At 36.9% G+C, this 20,316-nt stretch overlaps 1 protein-coding gene across 7 annotated transcripts in view; it reads right to left on the reverse strand.

The window, feature by feature from the left end:
* VPS13B (vacuolar protein sorting 13 homolog B) overlaps positions 1-20,316 on the reverse strand; it is an 822,593-nt gene that overhangs the window by 753,023 nt on the left and 49,254 nt on the right. For all 7 annotated transcript variants that reach the window (XM_086696045.1, XM_086696043.1, XM_086696044.1 and 4 more), the window contains one exon: positions 1,731-1,851. In XM_086696045.1, the coding sequence (XP_086552171.1) occupies positions 1,731-1,851 (121 nt within the window). The remainder of the gene's footprint in view (positions 1-1,730; positions 1,852-20,316) is intronic.

A 20,316-nucleotide genomic window follows, 5' to 3' on the forward strand; every position in this document is an offset into this window, starting at 1 on the left:
AATCTATAAAGAGCTCACCAAACTCCACACCCGAAAAGCAAATAACCCAGTGAAGAAATGGGCAGAAAACATGAATAGACACTTCTCTAAAGAAGACATCCGGATGGCCAACAGGCACATGAAAAGATGTTCAGCGTCGCTCCTTATCAGGGAAATACAAATCAAAACCACACTCAGGTATCACCTCACGCCAGTCAGAGTGGCCAAAATGAACAAATCAGGAGACTATAGATGCTGGAGAGGATGTGGAGAAACGGGAACACTCTTGCACTGTTGGTGGGAATGCAAATTGGTGCAGCCGCTCTGGAAAGCAGTGTGGAGGTTCCTCAGAAAATTAAAAATAGACCTACCCTATGACCCAGCAATAGCACTGCTAGGAATTTATCCAAGGGACACAGGAGTACTGATGCATAGGGGCACTTGGACCCCAATGTTCATAGCAGCCCTCTCAACAATAGCCAAATTATGGAAAGAGCCTAAATGTCCATCAACTGATGAATGGATAAAGAAATTGTGGTTTATATACACAATGGAGTACTACGTGGCAATGAGAAAAAATGAAATATGGCCTTTTGTAGCAACGTGGATGGAACTGGAGAGTGTGATGCTAAGTGAAATAAGCCATACAGAGAAAGACAGATACCATATGGTTTCACTCTTATGTGGATCCTGAGAAACTTAAGAGAAACCCATGGGGGAGGGGAACAAAAAAAAAAAAAAAAAGAGGTTAGAGTGGGAGAGAGCCAAAGCATAAGAGACTGTTGAGAACTGAGAACAAACTAAGGGTTGATGGGGGGTGGGAGGGAGGAGAGGGTGGGTGATGGGTACTGAGGAGGGCACCTTTTGGGATGAGCACTGGGTGTTGTATGGAAACCAATTTGACAATAAATTTCATATATAAATAAAAATAAAAAATAAAAAAAAAAATAAAAATACTTCTCTAAATAGAAAAAAATAAAATAAAATAAAATAAAATAAAATGTTTAATCAATTGAAATTTAACTTAGAACATACCTGAGGAGGAGGGCTATGAAATGCTGTACCTAACACCAGTCTGTTAGTAGATGGTGCAAGAAGACTGTCAAAACTTAAAGGTTAAACCCAACAGAAAGCCTACAAACCTTTGGCGCAGAAAACAAATATATACTAACATCAACTATACCTCTGAGAAAAAGAAATGACTTATGAATAAAATCAAAAGAGAAGTGACTGATAAAAACAACCCCTAACTTAAAAAGGCAACAATGCACTCCGGCCACGGGGCTGATAGGTCATGATCGTGGTTTTTTCTTCATTAAATAGTTACTAAGCAACTGTTATTTGTAAGCCACTACTGTTCTAGGTAAATAAATATTTCAGGAAGTAAAAGAGATGGTGATCCTCCTGGTGAATTCTATAGTTTACTGAAACTCAGAACAATCTAGTGTCTTTACTGTTAATCAAGAAGGAAGGGGAACAAAGAGACTATGGGAAAGCAGAGGCATGTCTTTGCTCGGACAGGATGTAAGAAAGAAACTTTAGGAACAACCTGCTGCAAAAGATCATCAAAATTTGAACGGAAGACATTTTGGAGGGCTCTGGACTCAATGTGTTCTTATGTTATGAAGCAAACCCACATACACATGTACTCTAAGTATTTTAGGACACTAAAGTGTATATTCTACAATTGGCTACAACAATGATTAATAACAAGTGTAATTTTGGCCTTAACAAGCCCATTCAGAAGTTACCTGGTGGTAAATCAGGATCTGTGGGAGCAGCCTGCTGAATTCTTCGGGGTTTTACTGATGATTTCGTGTTCTCAGTAGTACTACGGTTGGTAGAATTAGAACCACAGCTTTCATGGTCATCCTATTTTTAAGAAAAGTAAAGTATCAATCATCACTCAAGAATTAGGAGACATATTTCAGTTAAATATATAGCTTAGGGTTACTAAATTTGATTAGACTCTAATTTTATTTTTTAGCTCTAAGCATCTGTATACCAAACAATTCTTATAATTTGCATTCTCAAACACTGTTTAAAAATAACGAGTAGTTTAAACCACAAATTCTTCCTTTCTTGAGTATCTAAACAAACCAATTGATAATGTCAAGAAATCCTTACATATGACTTTTGCAAAAAAAGACTATTCAACAAAGCTTTAAACACTTGCCATTTGAATACAAAATAAATGGAAAAGGTCTTAATTGTCTCCTGTTTGTTGTTTACATGGTAAGACCCCCAGTATTGTGTGTGTTAAGAATCCAAGCTGTCTTCTTAATCACCTTAATGATTAATCTTAATAATCCTTAGAATCCTTTGCATCCTATTATTTTTACTGAGTTATTATTCTCATTAAACATAAGGCTTAATTGGGTTTTGATATGGATAGCAAAAACTTCAACACATTTTCAAAACATATTCCTTTATACAGTGCAAACAGTAAACTTTTCTTACCTTGATTCAACAAGTTTATATAATGCTCTTACGTGCTAATTGTTGAATGTACAAAGCCAAATTAGATATAATACTAATTTTCAGAGTCCACTAAAAACATATATAGCTTGTTTTACAGAGTACTTTAAGTTAGGAACAGAAAGAACTATTGAGAACTATTTGGAAGAACCAGAGAGGTCAGGCTTATAAAAGTATAGGAAAGTTTTAGGCTAAGATTGGAGGCTACATAGAGGCAAACCATTAGCAAAAGCAGCATATACGTATGTAGCATGTACAAGAAATAATGATTAGTCAAATAAAGCCAAAGTATACAATGTAAGGTGAAAGAACCACACCAGAAACTAAAGGCATGAACCAGTTCAGTAAAAGTGAGATAACATTAAGAACTATAAAGATGCGGGGCACCTGGGTGGCTTAGTCGGTTAAGTGCACACGCTCTCGCTCTCTTGCTCTCTCTCAAATAAAAATAAACATTAAAAAAAATAAAAATTTAAAAAATTTAAGAGAACTATAAAAATGTTCTCAGTCTTCATTCTACTTGGCCATATTTCAAGATTTGGTAATTGGGATGCCAATAACCAATAAGAAAGGAGATTTAGTAGTTCTAGTAGAGGAACAAGAGTAGGAGCAGTAAATGAATAGTTCAAAAAGTGAGTAAGAATTTAAAGCGTAAATAATAAACATAGATTGCCCCTTCAAGAAGACAGGCAATATAGGAAGGAAATAGATTGGGTAGTAATATGAGGTAAAAGCATCAGCCATCTTCTTATTCCCATTTTGGGGATAAAAGAGCACATTTTGGGGCATCTGGGTGGCTCAGTCGATTAAGCATTTGACTCTTGATTTTGGCTCAGGTCATGATCTCAGGGTTCGTGAGTTCAAGCCCCACGTTGGGCTCTGTACTGACAGTGCAGAGCCTGCTTGGGATTCTCTCTCTCTCTCCATCCCTCCCCCATTTGTGCATGCTCTCTATCAAAATAAAATAAACTTTAAAAATAAAAAAGAAAGCAATTTGCCTTACATACAAAGGCTAACTGATGGTGCACTGTGCCTCATCAATTTATTAATCAATAAGAAAACTATTTGATAATACAAGAATGGTGAGGAATTCAGTTTTCTATTTTACATATTTGAAGAGAAAAATTCAAGAAAAGATGGAAAACCACTAAATTTACCAATCTAATAAGATACTAAAAGAAAATAACAATGATAAGACCTTTAGACAACAAAATTTTTATTCAATGCCACCCTAAGAGAACAATTGTATAAGATGAATCTTTTATAAGACAACACAGCTTCAGAGGCTAGTGATATATTAGCAAAAGAAAAAAAAATGTTTGAAACTTCAAGACAAGCAGACAGTAACAGATTTGCTATCTTAAAAAAAAATTCACATGAATTTATGTCATTTTAAGTTAATGCAAAACAAACTTCAGTGTTTCATTCTACAAAACAACTTCACTATTCAATCTTTATAATGACATCTTCTGTTATTTTGGTGGGATGTTATAGTCTCTAAATACTAAAGTACTACTATGAATAAAACCTTACTGTAATTACTTTTAGTTCAGCTTACATCCTTAAAAATGTCTGTAGTCATACACTTCTGCACAACGTTAACATTAAAACACACTATTAATTTTTGAAACATATGGTTGTCTCAAAAGCCCAGAAGTAAAACATGTTCATTAAAGAAATGTGAAAAAGTTCCAAGTGAACTGCCAAAACTAGCATAATTATGAAAATATTTAACACTGAAACCATCTGAAATCACATACTGTATATAGATTACAGTGATGTCATAATAAACATTCCAGCCAAAATGCACTAAAACTACTGCAGTCCAATAAATCTGGCATACATGAGATGACAAACATTTTAAAGAGAACAAGTTTTTATTTTTTAAAAGTGATTAGCAGCAAAAAAAGGGTAAAGTGCATAGACTAAATATAAGATTTCAAATAAAAAAAATAACAGTGAAGAAAGCTTCCCTACAAATTACACATTTTTATTATTCAAAAGAAAAAAAATAATTTGCTTAAACAAAATTTGTAATAATCCTGAAATTTTAGTCACTTTAAAAATGACCATTAATCATGGTACTTACAGGAATATATACTATAAAACAAACACTACCAAATGTGCAAATGCAAATCTTTCTTAATTATAGTTAGGAAATTAGGGTTGCATATATAATTAGAAAATAATCCTTTTCATAATTTCACCTAGTTTTCATTTCAATTACATCTTAATTGCATCAGTCACAGATCAGCTTCCATTCAAATCCTACCTCAGCCAAATTAAATAAAAAGCAAAACAAGAATTACAATATTTTCTATTAAAATTAGAATTACTTCCATCATTATGAGCTCACTATCTGCTTCCAAACAGTATGCATCATTTTTTAACACATTTTACTTCATTGAAAGTCTCTAATTTCTAATAAAAGATACCCTGTTCTCAAAAATACAAACTAAAATGTTTTGAGGTCATTTTTAACCCCAAACACATTACAGTTATATCTCTTATTTAGGTTGCAATTTTCCCAAAATGTCTGGTAAGTACATTTCATGGTAAAAGAATGTTTTCTCTTGGGGACCACATAGCTATTTCTGAAAATACTGCCCTTTGCTCCTCATGAAACAAGCAAGAATGTCATTTCCTTACAAAAGTTCCTAACAGAGGGAAAATGTGGTGAACACCATATGTATGTAAATACATCCATTACCTTCATACTGACAGATGATAGGATCAGGTTGCATACTTTTCACCTTAGCCCTCATAAGGGTGAGTCAGTTAAAACTTGAAACCCATCAACTCCCAGATTCACAATGGTATGAATAAGATTGAGGACAGGACTTAAAACAGGTGGCTGAATCATTTCAACTCCTTGGTTAAAAATAGACCAAGAGACGGGGTGCCTTGGTGGCTCGTTGGTTGAGCATCCAACTTCAGCTCAGGTCATGATCTTACGGTTCATGAGTTCAAGCCCCGCATCGGACTGTGCTGACAGCTCGGAGCCTGGAGCCTGCTTCAGATTCTGTGTCTCCCTCTCTCTCTGCCCCTCCCCTGGCTCATGCTCTGTCTCTCAAAAATAAACATTAAAAAAATTTTAATAAAATAAAAATAGACAAAGAGGTTAAAATGCAACAAAGAATTGAAGGGAAAAAAACTGAAAGGCAGCATCAATAAGTGATGTGCTTTAAGCTCTTCAGCCTCATGGCATGCAGACAAGCAGAAAAGAATGAAGGCTTACCTGAATGCTCTGGTCACCAAAAAACCTGAATGAAATACAGTGAAGGGCCTTGCAAATGAACTGATACAGAGCTTGTAAGGACATGCACCTCTACCCTCTCCAGTAGCAAGTACAACAGCAATTGTCAGATGCAATAAAGAATCTCTAAGAGAAACCCTGAATTCCAGAGTCAGAGAGTCAAATAAAGTCACCAAAGAAGAGGTATATTTGGAGAACACAAGAGCAAGCCCAGGAAAACACATTCACTCACATTCATGGTCGAAATTAGAATCTCTGACTCACGTCTACCCTGACAGCAATATTAATCAACTTAATTTTAGTCACTAAAAAAAGTACCTTGCACATTTAAAAGAAGGAATGCGTATACCCCCAATGTCTTCACACATCAACTGCAGCCCACAGAAGAGGCTGCTTACATCTTTTCTCCCATCAAGGGTAAGAACATGAGGTGAGGGTGGGCAACAAGAGAATGCTGTTGATGCCCCCCCTTACATTATTTTACTTGATCCTCCCAAAAGGAAGAACAGCTAATCTGACAAGCCAAAGCCAAACATTCATTAAGCCACGTTTTAATAATGAAAGACATCACTGTACTAACTGTAAACACCTGTGTGGTGGGGCCTGTCTTCTATCTCTGAGATCCATGCTACTCAAGTAACAGGACCAGAGCCATTTATGCCAGATTAGCCTATCTCTCTCCTGCCTTCTTTTCAAACACACAGAGCCACCTGAACCAGAATACTTCCCCAGCCAGAAAACAAACTGTGCTGGTTAACAGCAACACATTTAAGGAAAATCTGTTGTATATTATTGCCTATGACATCCCCTTCACTCTTATCACTAGGCATATATAATTATTGCCAACCTCTCCTCTTTGTAGAGCACTGGATTGACGTGGTTAGACCTACTCATATTTGAAAGGTGAAACAGGCAGAAATTAATGGAAGAAAGACCAAAGTATATATGGAGGCATTCTGGCATAAAGCACATTCTGCTATCTAATTTTTACCAGAATTCACTAGGGGGCTGGAGGAGACTGGGTGCTTGACTAGATTAATAAAACTGTGCTTTGTTTTCTTACAAAAAACTTCCTTCAGCAAGAAAGAACTGAGCAATGTGTATGTATGTGTTAGCCACTCTGAGAGAAAATATGTAGTATAAATAGATGGTACCCTTATCCAGGTACTTTACTTACCTACTTCAGGAACAATCCTTATATGCATAAAAAAATTAAAAGCAATGTACGTTAGTCAGCAATCATACGTCACAAAGAAACACTAACGACCTTTACTGAACACTTCGATGTGCCAGACCAGGCCTTAAATATTTTAAGAATGAAATTAGATCTTAAGAGGTCCCAAGGTCAAAAAGATAGGAAGTGACTGAGCTGGGATAAATACCCAGATCTGTCTGTCTGAAAAACTCCTCCTATGAGCTCTTTCCTGAACTTGAAACAAATACCAACAGCAGGGAGAAAGAGAAGGCAGACAGGGAGGAAAAAGAGACAAATAGAAACTTTTTTTTAATTTATGACACTTCTAACGTGTCACCTACTGCTAATGACATTACACTCATCTCTTTATCCTCTTAAAGCTATGAATTAGACACTGTTCTCCATGCAAAAGTATCCCCATTTAATATTTTTTTTATATTCATATATTTATTTTTGAGAGAGAGAGAGAGAGAGAGAACACAAGTTGGGGAGGGGCAGAAGAGAGAGACACAGAATGTGAAGCAGGCTCCAGACTCTGAGTTGTCAGCACAGAGCCCAATGCAGGACTCAAATCCACAACTGTGAAATCATAACCTGAGCCAAAGTCAGATGCTTAATGAACTGAGCCACCCAAGCACCCTAAAAGTATTCCCATTTAAAGATAAGGAAACTAAGACATAAAGAGATGGTTCAAACTCACACTATCACATCGCATAATCCTAACCACAGTTGCTCTACTTTCTCCCTATGAGAAAAGGCCAACTAACAGCACATATATTAGGAGAAGGGATTGAGTACAGTGAGAAGGGATTGTGCACAATCCCTTTAGTCAAAAAAATGTCACAAAGGACTTGAGGTTTGAAAAGCCTGTCCTTAGGCTTGCAATCTGTATAGTCTGTTGCAACCAAAAGTACTGCCAAAAAGACAAGGCATTTCCACTGTTATCCCTTTGGCCAATTTTTGATGAAGAAGTAAATGTTTAAAAAGAGAAAGGAAAGAAAGCCAAATGGCAGTAAGAAAACTGGCTTAAGATTCTAGGAGCCCAAAAGAAAAAAAAAATAAACATTTCTGCAAGGAAATAATATATGTAACTACAGCATTATTATCAAAATAGCATATTCTAAACATATGCAAATGTAAAAGTTAAAATTTTGCCAACAAATAAGATACAAAAAGTAACCTGGAAAAAGATCTATAAGCATGGGGGTGGGGGGGGGGGGAGGGAAACATCTTCTAATCATATGTAATTCCAAAAAGGGAGAAATTCCCAGAATATTCTCATATTCTAATAATGAAAAAATGCATTTCAGATAAATTTTCAGGAAGCACAGAATGTTCCCAATAGTACCATGAGTACCTTCTCAATAGTACTACTAAATCCAATTGAGATTTTTAAAATTTTTAAAGTTTTTAAAGGAGTAACGAAGATTTTAAAGTGTTTAATTATATGCTATTACAACATTAACAAGTATAAAATTCACAAATTCTTAAGTATTCAGACTATAATGACTCATTTCACTTTAGCTATCAATGGGACACTTACTCCTAAAAAAGTGGTATAATATTAAGTATGCTGCTTAAAAAAAAAGGAAAAACTCAAGAGCCATAATGTTTACCATATTCCTGTTTCATAAAGAAACACTTGTTTATTTTGTATTTGAAACCCCTCCACATCTACTCTATACCTGAGTGTCCATTTATACTCAGATACTTTAAACAGTGATTAAGATATAAATACCTTTAACTGTTATAAGAGAAGAAGGTATTCTTTTCCATCAAAATATTATAATTTATATATCAAATAAACATTTTTTCAGAGCCAATACTCTAACATTTTAAAGTTTGTCTCATTTGAAAAAGAATAATAATTTATTTCACAAAGGTGTATCCAATCTCTTACTGGCTTTTCTCTGATATATGACAATTTTCTGTTAATGTGAACTACTTAATAGAGAAACCTCAAAATAACATTTTCCCCTTCCATTACATTGCTATTTGCATTCTAAATATTAGAATAATTTTATTTAATACTCAATATTTCCTATTTTCCCTATAAAACAAATGCAGAGGCAAATACTAGTGTTACTAAATAAAATATTGAAGCTGAGAATGAGATCTAATTTACAAGGATCTAAATTACAAAGATCTAATTTGCATTTAGACAAATTGAGGCAAACAATAAAACCTACCAAGAGAGCTAAAGAGTACACTAATGTTCAGGTGTGAGCCTAGACTTCAGGAAGAGCTCAACAACTAACCGAACATTCAGGAGCACCTCTACGTATGCAGATGCACAAAACAAACAAACAAACAACACCAATGGAGAGTCTCTCCTTAAAATTATTCCATCTTTGAACAACGTGGGTAAATTTAATTCTCTACCAAAAAGATATCAAATCTGAATACTGTAGTATTTATAATCATCTCAAATTCTACAATTCTACAATTCTACAAATTCTGTAATTCTACAAATTCTACAAATTGTAGAATTCTACAAATTCTACAAATTGTAGAATTCTCAAATTCTACAATTCTAATAGATCATTGTAGAAGTTTGATAGAGACAGGGCGCCTAGGTGGCTCAGTTAGGTAAGTGTCTGACTTTGGCTCAGGTCGTGATCTCATGGTTCGTGGGTTCAAGCTCCATGTCAGGCTCTGTGCTGACAGCTCAGAGCCTGGAGCCTGCTTTGGATTCTGTCTCCCTCTCTCTCGCTCTCTGCCCCATCCCCGCTCACGTTCTCTCTCTCTGTCTCTCAAAAATAAATGTAAAAAACACAAAACAAATTAAAAAAGAGTAAATGGTTGAGTAGATTAAGAGAGGGAAAGACTCCATTAAGTCTAGACATAAAAAAAGAGTCTGAAGATAGTAAAGTAGAATGGAGGTGGTAGAGGATCACATTCAGAATTCTCTGCACACTGCAGTACAGGAGATAAAAGTTGGTAAGTAGAAAAAGAAAGAGTCCTCAACTTCAGAGTATTATATATAAAGGAATGTATTTTAAAAGCAAACAGGTAAAAATATAAATAAATAAATAAATAAATAAATAAATAAATAAATAAATAAAATAAAAGCAAACAGGTAAGTCTTATACTGTAAAATAATATTCTGAATAACTATTATGGGTACAAACAATGCAAGAAGCTTTATATTCATTCTTCACAACCATCACAAAAATCCTCTAAGATACTGTCATTTTCATTTAACAAATGACATAAATAAAGTTCATACGGATAAATAGCTTATAAAAAGTGAAAATTTTTGACAAATATTAGAGAGTTTTTGTTAAAGTCTTGGAAAAGTTCAAAAAAGGAAGGAATTACTTTAAGCTATTTCTATTACACTCACTAAAATCCTTTCATCTTCTTACAGTTGGCCATTTTTCTCTCATCCCAACTCTTGCTATTCTCTTTTGAATAGAAAATAGAGCTACTACTAGAAAAGCCCTAGTCATAAGCAGGTAAGTAGGAGTTAACCCAAAGGTTAAATCTAGAAATCAGAATTGTTAAGCAAAGAAAGCAGCAAAGACTTTCTCAAACACAAGCTGAAAGAATTTGCATCAAGATGAAATGGACTACAAAAATATTCAAGGAAGTTCTTCAAACTTAAGTAAAATACTGCTACATGAAAAATTTGATCTACGTAAAGAAATGAAGAATGCCAGAAGTAACTAAATGGGTAAATACAACACTTTCTTGTTTTTTAATTTCTTACAACACTGTTCAAAGCAATCATAATAATAACAGCATATCACTGATTTGTAATATATATTAAAGAGTCATAACATTAGCACAAATGATGGCAAGGAATAAAGAGAAACATACTGTTATAGGCATACTAAAGTAAAACACAATATTTACATTATCCATGAAGTGAAATATTATTAAAGTAGATAAATACGCATATTGGTAACCCTAGAACAACCACTAAAAAAACGAAGAGATACAGCAAATAAACCAGTAATGAAGATAAAATGGAATGCTCAAATACACTCAGCTAATCCAACAAAGGCAGGAAAAGAAAAAAAAGGAACAAGAATTAGCTAGAACAAATAGAAAACAAATAAAAAGACTTGAGACCAATCTTACTAACAACTACATAAAATGTAAACAATCTAAAACACTCCAATGAATAGGCAGAAATTATCAGACTAGTAAAACCCAACTATAATCTGTCTATATTGCAAACTCAGTTCAGATGTAGACTCAGTAGTTTCTGATTACTAAATATCCCAAGTTTAAAAAAAAAATCATGTGAAAATGAACAAGTTCAAGAAAAAAGAAAATTAGCAGTATGTAATCATCAGAAGGAATTCAGAGAACCGTTGCATTTTATGAATTGAAAGGGAACCTATAGACTAGCTTGTGAACCAAACAGAAAAACTCGAAGCTGCAGTGTTCTTCATTATTGTTAATTCCAGACAATACATGGAGATGGCTTAAGGCTAAAAGGGAAAAGAGAACATGGAACCATCAGCAAGCTGAAAAGTACTAAACCAGCATTGTTTTCTGTCTGCAGCATTTTGACATATAAATTACAGTGTCCACAACATGGAATACTATAACTAAGGTTATAGTGGCACTTCTATTACAATCCCTATATTCACATTCATTCATAACATTCTTAGAAAGTCCTTCATTAAAACAAAAGACTTCATTACTTGTTTGAATTCAAATGTGACTTTTCTTCTTCCTAAGACAGAAGAGCTAGGAGAATAAAAATAACATTTTCAGCTCAAAAGAAAAAAAACTTCCCAAGGATAAAACACACACAACAGGATCCCTCAAAAACATCAAGCATGGCAAACAAGAATTAAAACTCCTTCATTAAATTATATAAAAAACTTTTTATTTAACCAAAACCCACTTTATGCCAAGTTCAGTTTTCATATGGCATATATTTTAAGCTTATACATGACACAATAAAAGATTCTAGTATATGCAATTTTTTTAGCAAGCACAAAGCAGTTTTTTAAAGCAAAAGTACACTCCCAAGGTGGAAGAGCAGGCAGGTTCTACAAGGTGGAACTGGCCCCTAGGTTGCTTTGGGATTGGATATTACTGGGTCTCTCTGGGCTGGAAGGAACTGTGACATACAGTGGGGTGGTCTCTAATGCAAGCTGCTTCCAATCATTTGGGGGGACTCCTTCCACAGGTTGGGAGGGGGCTTTTTTGACCCTATGAAGTTTCTACCGGGACTATCAGGGCAGCCTTTCTCCACGACAGGTTGGAGGCAAGGGTGCGGGGGGTTAACAGCAGTGCAAATGCATGATTACCCAGGGACAGAGGTGGAAGGGGGAGAGTGTAGGCTCTGCACTTGCGGCTCTTAGTCTGTCAGCCCCAAGGTCTGGGAAGTCATAAGGTCAGGATGTTGTGCCCCTGGGCTTTTGATGTGTAAGCTATTTATCACCATCTCTGCCTCCAGCTCTTGTCTCTATCATTCCCCTTTAAGGATTCAGGACTCTGGCTTGGAGGCAATTCCTTCCACTGCTGGTATCTAGCATGTCCTAACATGTCCTCCTCCCCCACCCCCCTACCCCTGCTCAAGAAATAGGGACCCAAATCACTGGCAAAGAGGGCAATGACCACTCTGGCTGCTTCAAGCTGAAGCAGGGCATCAGGGAGTTTGGGTTCAATATTCTTGCTGTCTGTCAGGTAGGAAGAATTTCCAGGTACGATATCCATTCACGAGTCTCATGTAGATGAAGGTGTCCTGAGTACAGTCTGATGGCCTTGGTGTAGTTCCAGTTAAGAGTTTTATTGCTTCTAATCTGCCACATCCATCTTTACTGATGACTCCAGTCCATGGATGGTTACTTGTTGCAGTGGGGCCAAATGGAGTAGAGGACCCCTTCAGTCCATCACCATGTGTGGGGTAGCAGTTTCTGAACTGGGTGTCCTTTTACCTCAAGGGCAGTTAGCCACGCAGTGTCCTGTCTGCTGACATTTAGGACATTGGGGGTGGTGGGGGGGTCTCTTACTCGGATATTTTCATGCCCAGTCCTCCTGCAGATCAGGCATTTTCCTGATCCCTTTTTTAGGACGCAGTTGGGCATTTTTGAAGCAGGTTTGGCCCTACAGGGCCGCTAGCAATTAGGCCTGACTGCCATATTTCCTTTTCTCTTTCTTCCAAGCCTTAGCCTCTTCCTCTTGGTCCCTGTTGTATAAGACATTAGATGATGCTGAAAGAAGTTTTTTAACACTGGGGCCCAGGTTCTCTTACCAGTTTTGGCAGATTCCGCCTGATATTTGGCAGACTAAGAGAAGAATTTGCCTTTTAGAATGACCGTTCCCTCAAAAGACTATAGATCACGGTTAATATATTTAGTCACAGCCTCAGTCTACTGCCTTCTAGAAAGGCAGTAGAATTCTCATTTGGCTCCTGGGTGACTATAGCCACCTTAGAGTAGCTGATAGCTTTTTGTCCACTGGCTTTTAACCCTGACTTAACACAGATGAGAAATTGATCCCACTCCCATCTTTCTGAAGGTTGGTCATAATCGCATCCTGGATCCACAGGCAGGGACAGCAGTCTCTCCTACTGGGTATCTGGTATCAGAGAGGTGAAGACTGTTAGCATATACCCTGGCTTCCTTAAGAACCATTCCCTTTTGGGTCACTGAAAGAGCCTGTCCTAAGATGATCATCATTAAAGAACTAGATCATTATAACATTATCTTCCAAACAGAGGAAGGGATAGATGTGTTATAAAAGGTCATGAAGAGAGGAGGGAGAGTTAAGATGGCAGAGAAGTAAGAGAACCAGAATTTCCCTTGTCCCACAAACACAGTAGTATTGAGGTCAGAACACTTGGAATTTCAGGAATCCAGGCTACTGAGTGACAGAAACATCTCCACCAATGTACGGAGACAGCTTGAGGAACAGAGATGCATGTTTGCAAATTGAGACAGATAAAATGGGCAGCGTAGGCACAGAAAGAGGGAACACCTCTGGTCAAGAGACAAAAGGCAGAGAAAGAGAGGCTGTGGAAGTGTGGGATTGTATTTGGACAAGAGAAAAACCTGTCCAGACCACAACCAGGGATCGAAAAATCCAGAGAGCCAGTTTGTACCTTCCAAACAGACTTAGGAGTCAAGATCAGAGTTCTCAGGGCTGTGCAACTTTATCCGGACTGAACCCACAGCTGTGCGTGTGCGCCCGGCAGGGAAGGGAGCAATCTGGGGGGTGCACTGGGAGACAGGAGTCCCTCCCTTGAGTCTATGGGAAGAGGGTAAGACTACAGGTTTTGAATTCCAGCTGAGCGCCTAGGAGAGGGGGGAGACTGTGGAGCAGGACAAGCTGGCCCACCCGCGCTGCTCTGTGAAAACTGCCTGAACAGCATGGTTTGAGACACCCAGTCTGGGAGGAGAGATTAGGGTGTTGCTATTTTTCTCCCCATCACCAACACGATGGGGCTTCAGAGAACAGGTCAGCGACTCCCAGTGGAACCAGGACCCACTTACACAAAACCCCGCCCCTTTGTGCCTGTTAGCTGCGTATCTACTGGAGACTGACCCTAACCAAACTAGAAGGCCTCTCCTGCAGACCAACACAGCCACCAGTTCCAACGTACCAACAGACAACTGTCCTGTGGTTTTGCATTTTCTGATTTGATTTTTGGTCAATTCTTATTATATATATGTATACTTTTCTTCTTTCTCTATTCTGTTTGTTTAATCAGGCATTTTGACTATTCTTTTTACACCTTTTCTATATCTCCTCCTCTTTATTTTCATCTCTCTCTCTCTCTCTCTCTCTCTGGATTGACACTTACAGTTTCTTTGATTCTCTTCCTGGTCCTTTTTTTCTGCCCCTGTCATTTCTCTTTGTATGGGATATGCTTCTTCTTCCACTCTCCCCCTTTTCCAATTTTTCCAGAGTTACTTCAACGAACAAATTAAAGCATACACAATGAAAGGTCCAAATCACCAACCACTACAAGTAGGAAGATGAAGCAACCAGAGTCACAACAACAAAGTGCAAGCGACACACTGCAAAAACATTTCCTGAAGTGCCAGGCCCTGGACAGAGAAGTACTCACAGGTGCAAGGCACATAACAAGCTATTAAAACACATAAAAGACAGAAAATTAGCCAAAATGATGAAATGGAAGAATTTTCCTCAAAAAAAATTCCAGGAAGAAATGACAGCCAGAGAATTTCTCAAGAGGGATATAAACAATATATTTGAATATGAATTTAGAGTAACAGTCATGAGAGTAATAGCTGGGCTTGAAAAAAGCATAGAAGACAAGAGAATCTATTGCTCCAGAGATCAAGGACCTAAGAAACAGTCATGAGGAATTAATAAATGTTATAAATGAATTAAAAAAAAAAAAAAAAAACCAGATGCAGTGACGGCAAGGATGGAAGAACTAGGGGAAAATAGGTGAAATAGAAGATAAAATTATGGAAAATTATGAAGCTGAGAAAAAGAGGAATAGGAAATTACTAGATCATGAAGGGAGAATTGGAGACCTAAGTGATTCAATGAAATGTGGTAATATCCGTATCATAGAAGTTCCACAAGAAGGAGACAGAGAGAAAGGGACAGAATGTTTATTTGAACAAGTTATTTCTGTGAACTTCCCTAATCTGGGGAAGGAAACAGATCCAAGTACAGGAGGCACAGAGAACTCCCTTCAAAAAAATCAACGAAAACAGATCAACACCATGACCTATCATAGTGAAACTGGCAAAATACAAAGATAGAGACTTCTGAAAGCAGCTAGGGACAAACGGGCCTTAACCTACAAGGGTAGACACATGAGGGTATTAGCAGACCTGAACTCTGAAACTTGGCAGGCCAGAAGGGAGTGGCATGAAATATTCAATGTGCTGAGTAGGAAAAATATGCAGCCAAGAATCCTTTATCCAGCAAGGCTGTTATTCAGAACAGAAAGAGAGATAAAAGACTTCCCAGACAAAACAATAACAAAAACAAAAACATAAACTAAGGAGTTCATGACCACTAAACTGCCCTGCAGGAGATCCTAAGGGGGACTCCGTGAGTGAAAAGCAGCAAAGACTACAAAGGACTAGAGACATCACCACAAGTATGAAACCTACAAAGAACACAATGACATTAAATCTGTATCTTCCAATAATCACTCTGAATGTAAATGGACTAAATGCCCCGATCAAAAGACATAGGGTGTCAGAATGGATTAAAAAAAAAAAAAAATCCATCTATATGCTGCCTACAAGAGACTCATTTTAGACCTGAGGACACCTGTAGATTCAAAGTGAGGGGATGAAGAACCATCTACCATGCTACTGGATATCAAAAGAAAGCTGGAGTAGTCATACAGGCAAAGTAGATTTTAAACCAAAGTCTATAACAAGATATAAAAAGGGGCATTATATCATAATTAAGGAGTGTAACCATCAAGAAGAGCTAACAACTGTAAATGTTTTTACCCCCAATGTGCAAGAACCCAAATATGTAAACTAATCACAAACATAAGTAAACTTATTGATAATACTGAAATTGTAGGTGACGTTAATACTCCACTTACAACAATGGACAGATCATGTAGGCAGAAAAATCAGTAAGGATACATCGGCCTTGAATGATACACTGGACCAGTTGGACTTAACAGATATATTCAGAACATATCATCCAAAAGCATCAGATTACACACTCTTCTCGAGTGTACATGGAACATTCTCCAAAACAGATCACATGCTGGGTCACAAATCAGCCCTCAAACATAAAAGGATTGAGATCACACCATGCATATTTTCAGATCACAACATTATGAAACTTGAAATCAACCACACAAAAAAATTTGGAAAGCATCCAAATACATGGAGGTTAAAGAACATCCGACTAAAGAATAATGGGTCAACCAGGAAATTAAAAAATTTAAAAATATACGGAAGCAAATGAAAATGAAAACACAACAGTCCAAACCCTTTGGGATGCAGCAAAGGCAGTCCTAAGAAGAGGAAAATACATTGCAATCCAGGGCTACCTCAAGAAGCAAGAAAGATCCCAAATACAGACCCTAACCTCACGCCTAAAGGAACTAGAAACGGAGAAGCAAAGAAAACCCTAAGCCAGCAGAAAAGAAGAAATAATAAAGATCAGAGCAGAAATAAGTAATATAGAATCAAAAACAAATAGAACAGATGAATCCAAGAGCTGGTTTTTTGAAAGAATAAACAAAATAAACCCCTACTGATACTTCTCAAAAAGAAGACAAAAGACCCACAAAGATAAAATCACGTATGAAAGAGGACAGATCACAACCAATACCACAAAAATACAAACAATTATTAGAGAGTACTATGAAAAATTATATGCCAAACTAGACAATCTGGAAGAAATGGACAAATTCCTAGACACCCACACACTACCAAAACTCAAACAGGAAGAAACAGAAAATTTGAACAGACTCATAACCAGCAAAGAAATTTAATCGGTTATCAAAACTCTCCCAACATCAGGGCGCCTGGATGGCTCAGTCAGTTGAGCATCCGACTTTGGCTCGGGTCATGATCTCGTGATTTGTGAATTTGAGCCCCGCGTGGGGCTCTGTGCTGGACAGCTCAGAGCCTGGAGCCCCCATCGGATTCTGTGTCTCCGTCTCTCTGCCCCTCCCCTGCTCACAATCTGTCTCTCTCTCTCTCAAAAATAAAGAAGCTGAAAAAAATTTTTGAAAACAAAATTGAAACAAAAAAAAAAAAAAACACCTCTCCCAACAAATAGGAGTCCTGGGCCAGATGGCTTCCCAGGGGAATTCTACGAGACATTTAAAATAGAGTTACTGGGGCGCCTGGGTGGCTCAGTCGGTTAAGCGTCCGACTTCAGCTCAGGTCACGATCTCGCGGTCTGTGAGTTCGAGCCCCGCGTCGGGCTCTGGGCTGATGGCTCAGAGCCTGGAGCCTGTTTCCGATTCTGTGTCTCCCTCTCTCTCTGCCCCTCCCCCGTTCATGCTCTGTCTCTCTCTGTCTCAAAAATAAATAAATGTTAAAAAAAAAAATTAAAATAGAGTTACTATCTATTCTTCTCAAGCTGTTCCAAAAAACAGAAATGGAAGGAAAGTTTCTGGACTCAATCTATGAACCCAGGATTACCTTGATTCCCAAACCAGAGACCCCACTAAAAAGGAGAATTACGGGCCAATATCTCTAAAGAACATGGATGCAAAAATTCTCAACAAGATACTAGCAAATCAAATTCAACAGCATATAAAAAGAATTATTCACCCAAAAAACAAACAATCCAGTGAAGAAATGGGCAGAAGGCATGAATAGACATTTTTCCAAAGAAGACATCCAGTTGGCCAACAGACACATGAAACAGTGTTCAACATCACTCATCGTCATGGAAATACAAATCAAAACCAGACTGAGATACCACCTCACACTGGTCAGAGGGGCTAAAATGAACAAATCAGGAGACTATAGATGCTGGAGAGTATGCGGAGAAACAGGAACCCTCTTGCACTGTTGGTGGGAATGCAAACTGGTGCAGCTGCTCTGGAAAACAGTGTGGAGGTTCCTTCCTCAAAAAATTTAAAATACATCTACCCTATGACCCAGCAATAGCACTGCTAGGAATTTACCCAAGAGATACAGGAGTGTTGATGCATAGGGGCACTTGTACCCCAATGTTTATAGCAGCACTTTCAACAATAGCCAAACTATGGAAAGAGCTTAAATGTCCATCAACTGACGATGGATAAAGAGGATGTGATTTTTATATACAATGGAATCCTACTTGGCAATGAGAAAATGAAATCTGGCCATTTGCAGCAACGTGGATGGAACTGGAGGGTATTATGCTAAGTGAAATAAGTCAGAGAAAGACAGATATCATATGTTTTCACTCATATGTGGATCTTGAGAAACTTAACACAGACCATGCGGGAGGGGAAGGGGTAAGAAAAGTTACAAACAGGGAGGGAGGCAAACCATAAGAGACTCTTAAATATAGAGAACTGAGGGTTGATTGGGGGGGGGGGCGGGAAGGGGGTGATGGGCACTGAGGAGGGCATTTGTTGGGATGCACACTAGGTGTTGTATGGAAACCAATTTGACAATAAATTATAGAAAGGAAAGAAAGTATTCACCATGATCAAGTGGGATTCATTCCTGGGCTGCAGGGCTGGTTCAATATTCATAAATCAATCAACATCATACATCACGTTAATAGAAGAAAGGATAAGAACCATATGATCCTGTCAATAGATGCAGAAAAAGCTTTTGACGAAATACAGCATCCTTTCTTAATAAAAATCCTTAAGAAAGTCAGGATGCAAATACTCACTGTGAAAACTAAATTACCACTTAAGATTTGAAATAATACAGAAAATGCTTATGTGTTCATTAGAAAGTAGAAGAAAAAATTGTATACATTAATAAGAGCTGTATTACCTTTTGTTAATGCAAGAAAAGGGCTCGTTTAATCCATGTTTAAAAGGACTCTTTAATATTTTACCACAATTTTTAAAATTTTTAAATATATATCAAATACATATCAAAAGGAAGAAAATGGATTATCTTTCAATTGTGATGTTATATGTAAGATGTTTTTGCTACTTTTCTTCAATTTGCAAATTTCCATTAAAAATATGTAAGCTTTGTAACTGGTAAAAAAATAAAATAATCTTTTTTAAATAAAAAATTAAAATAATCTGGGGAGTGATTTATGATTTATTCTATTTTCTCTTACTATAGCTGTACAAAGTAGATTACAGGTATTCTCTCCCCCAATAAGTGAAAATAAAATCAAATTCTATTTGCTTATCCAAAGTCATATGTCCAGTGTGTGGAAAGAAATAAACCGTACTCATTGCCCTTGAAGTTTTCCAATTTAGGCAGAGAGATATTCATTAAAAAAAAAAAAAAAAAACAATTAGAAGATAAAGTTCAATCATTATCAGCAAGAAAGTAGTAGCAAATTAAAGCTAGAATATGTCTTTTTAAATAATACCTGGCATCATAAGGAATTACACTAGATAGGCAGAACAAAAATGTTTTAAATGATGATGTCAAGCTAAACAGCTTATCCACATGTCAAAACAGAGCTTCAATAGAATTTAAGAACACAAATCATTTTTAACTAAGTAAATTAAACATTTAAAACATCTACTGCTTTACAAATGATGGGCTTTTTTATTATATTGTTATAGCTACATAAAAATATCAACACAATACTTCAGTTTGGAAAAATGTCAAACTCTATACATAAACTATAATATCTAATTTTGCATATCTTGGGAGATTTTTATTACTGCCAATTGCAAACAATAATAAAGCAAGTGAAATTAAATACAATATTCTCTTTTTGCCTTTTCATGTAATACAAGTAAAATTCAATGTTGTCAGAGAGAATAACACACAACTATTATATACAATTCCTGATCATCTATGTGCCAATCGAAGAGAATAGCAGTGTTGAA

This window comes from Puma concolor, chromosome F2, assembly GCF_028749965.1.
Source record: "Puma concolor isolate L17-30 chromosome F2, mPumCon1.1.hap2, whole genome shotgun sequence".
Classification (NCBI taxonomy): domain Eukaryota; kingdom Metazoa; phylum Chordata; class Mammalia; order Carnivora; family Felidae; genus Puma; species Puma concolor.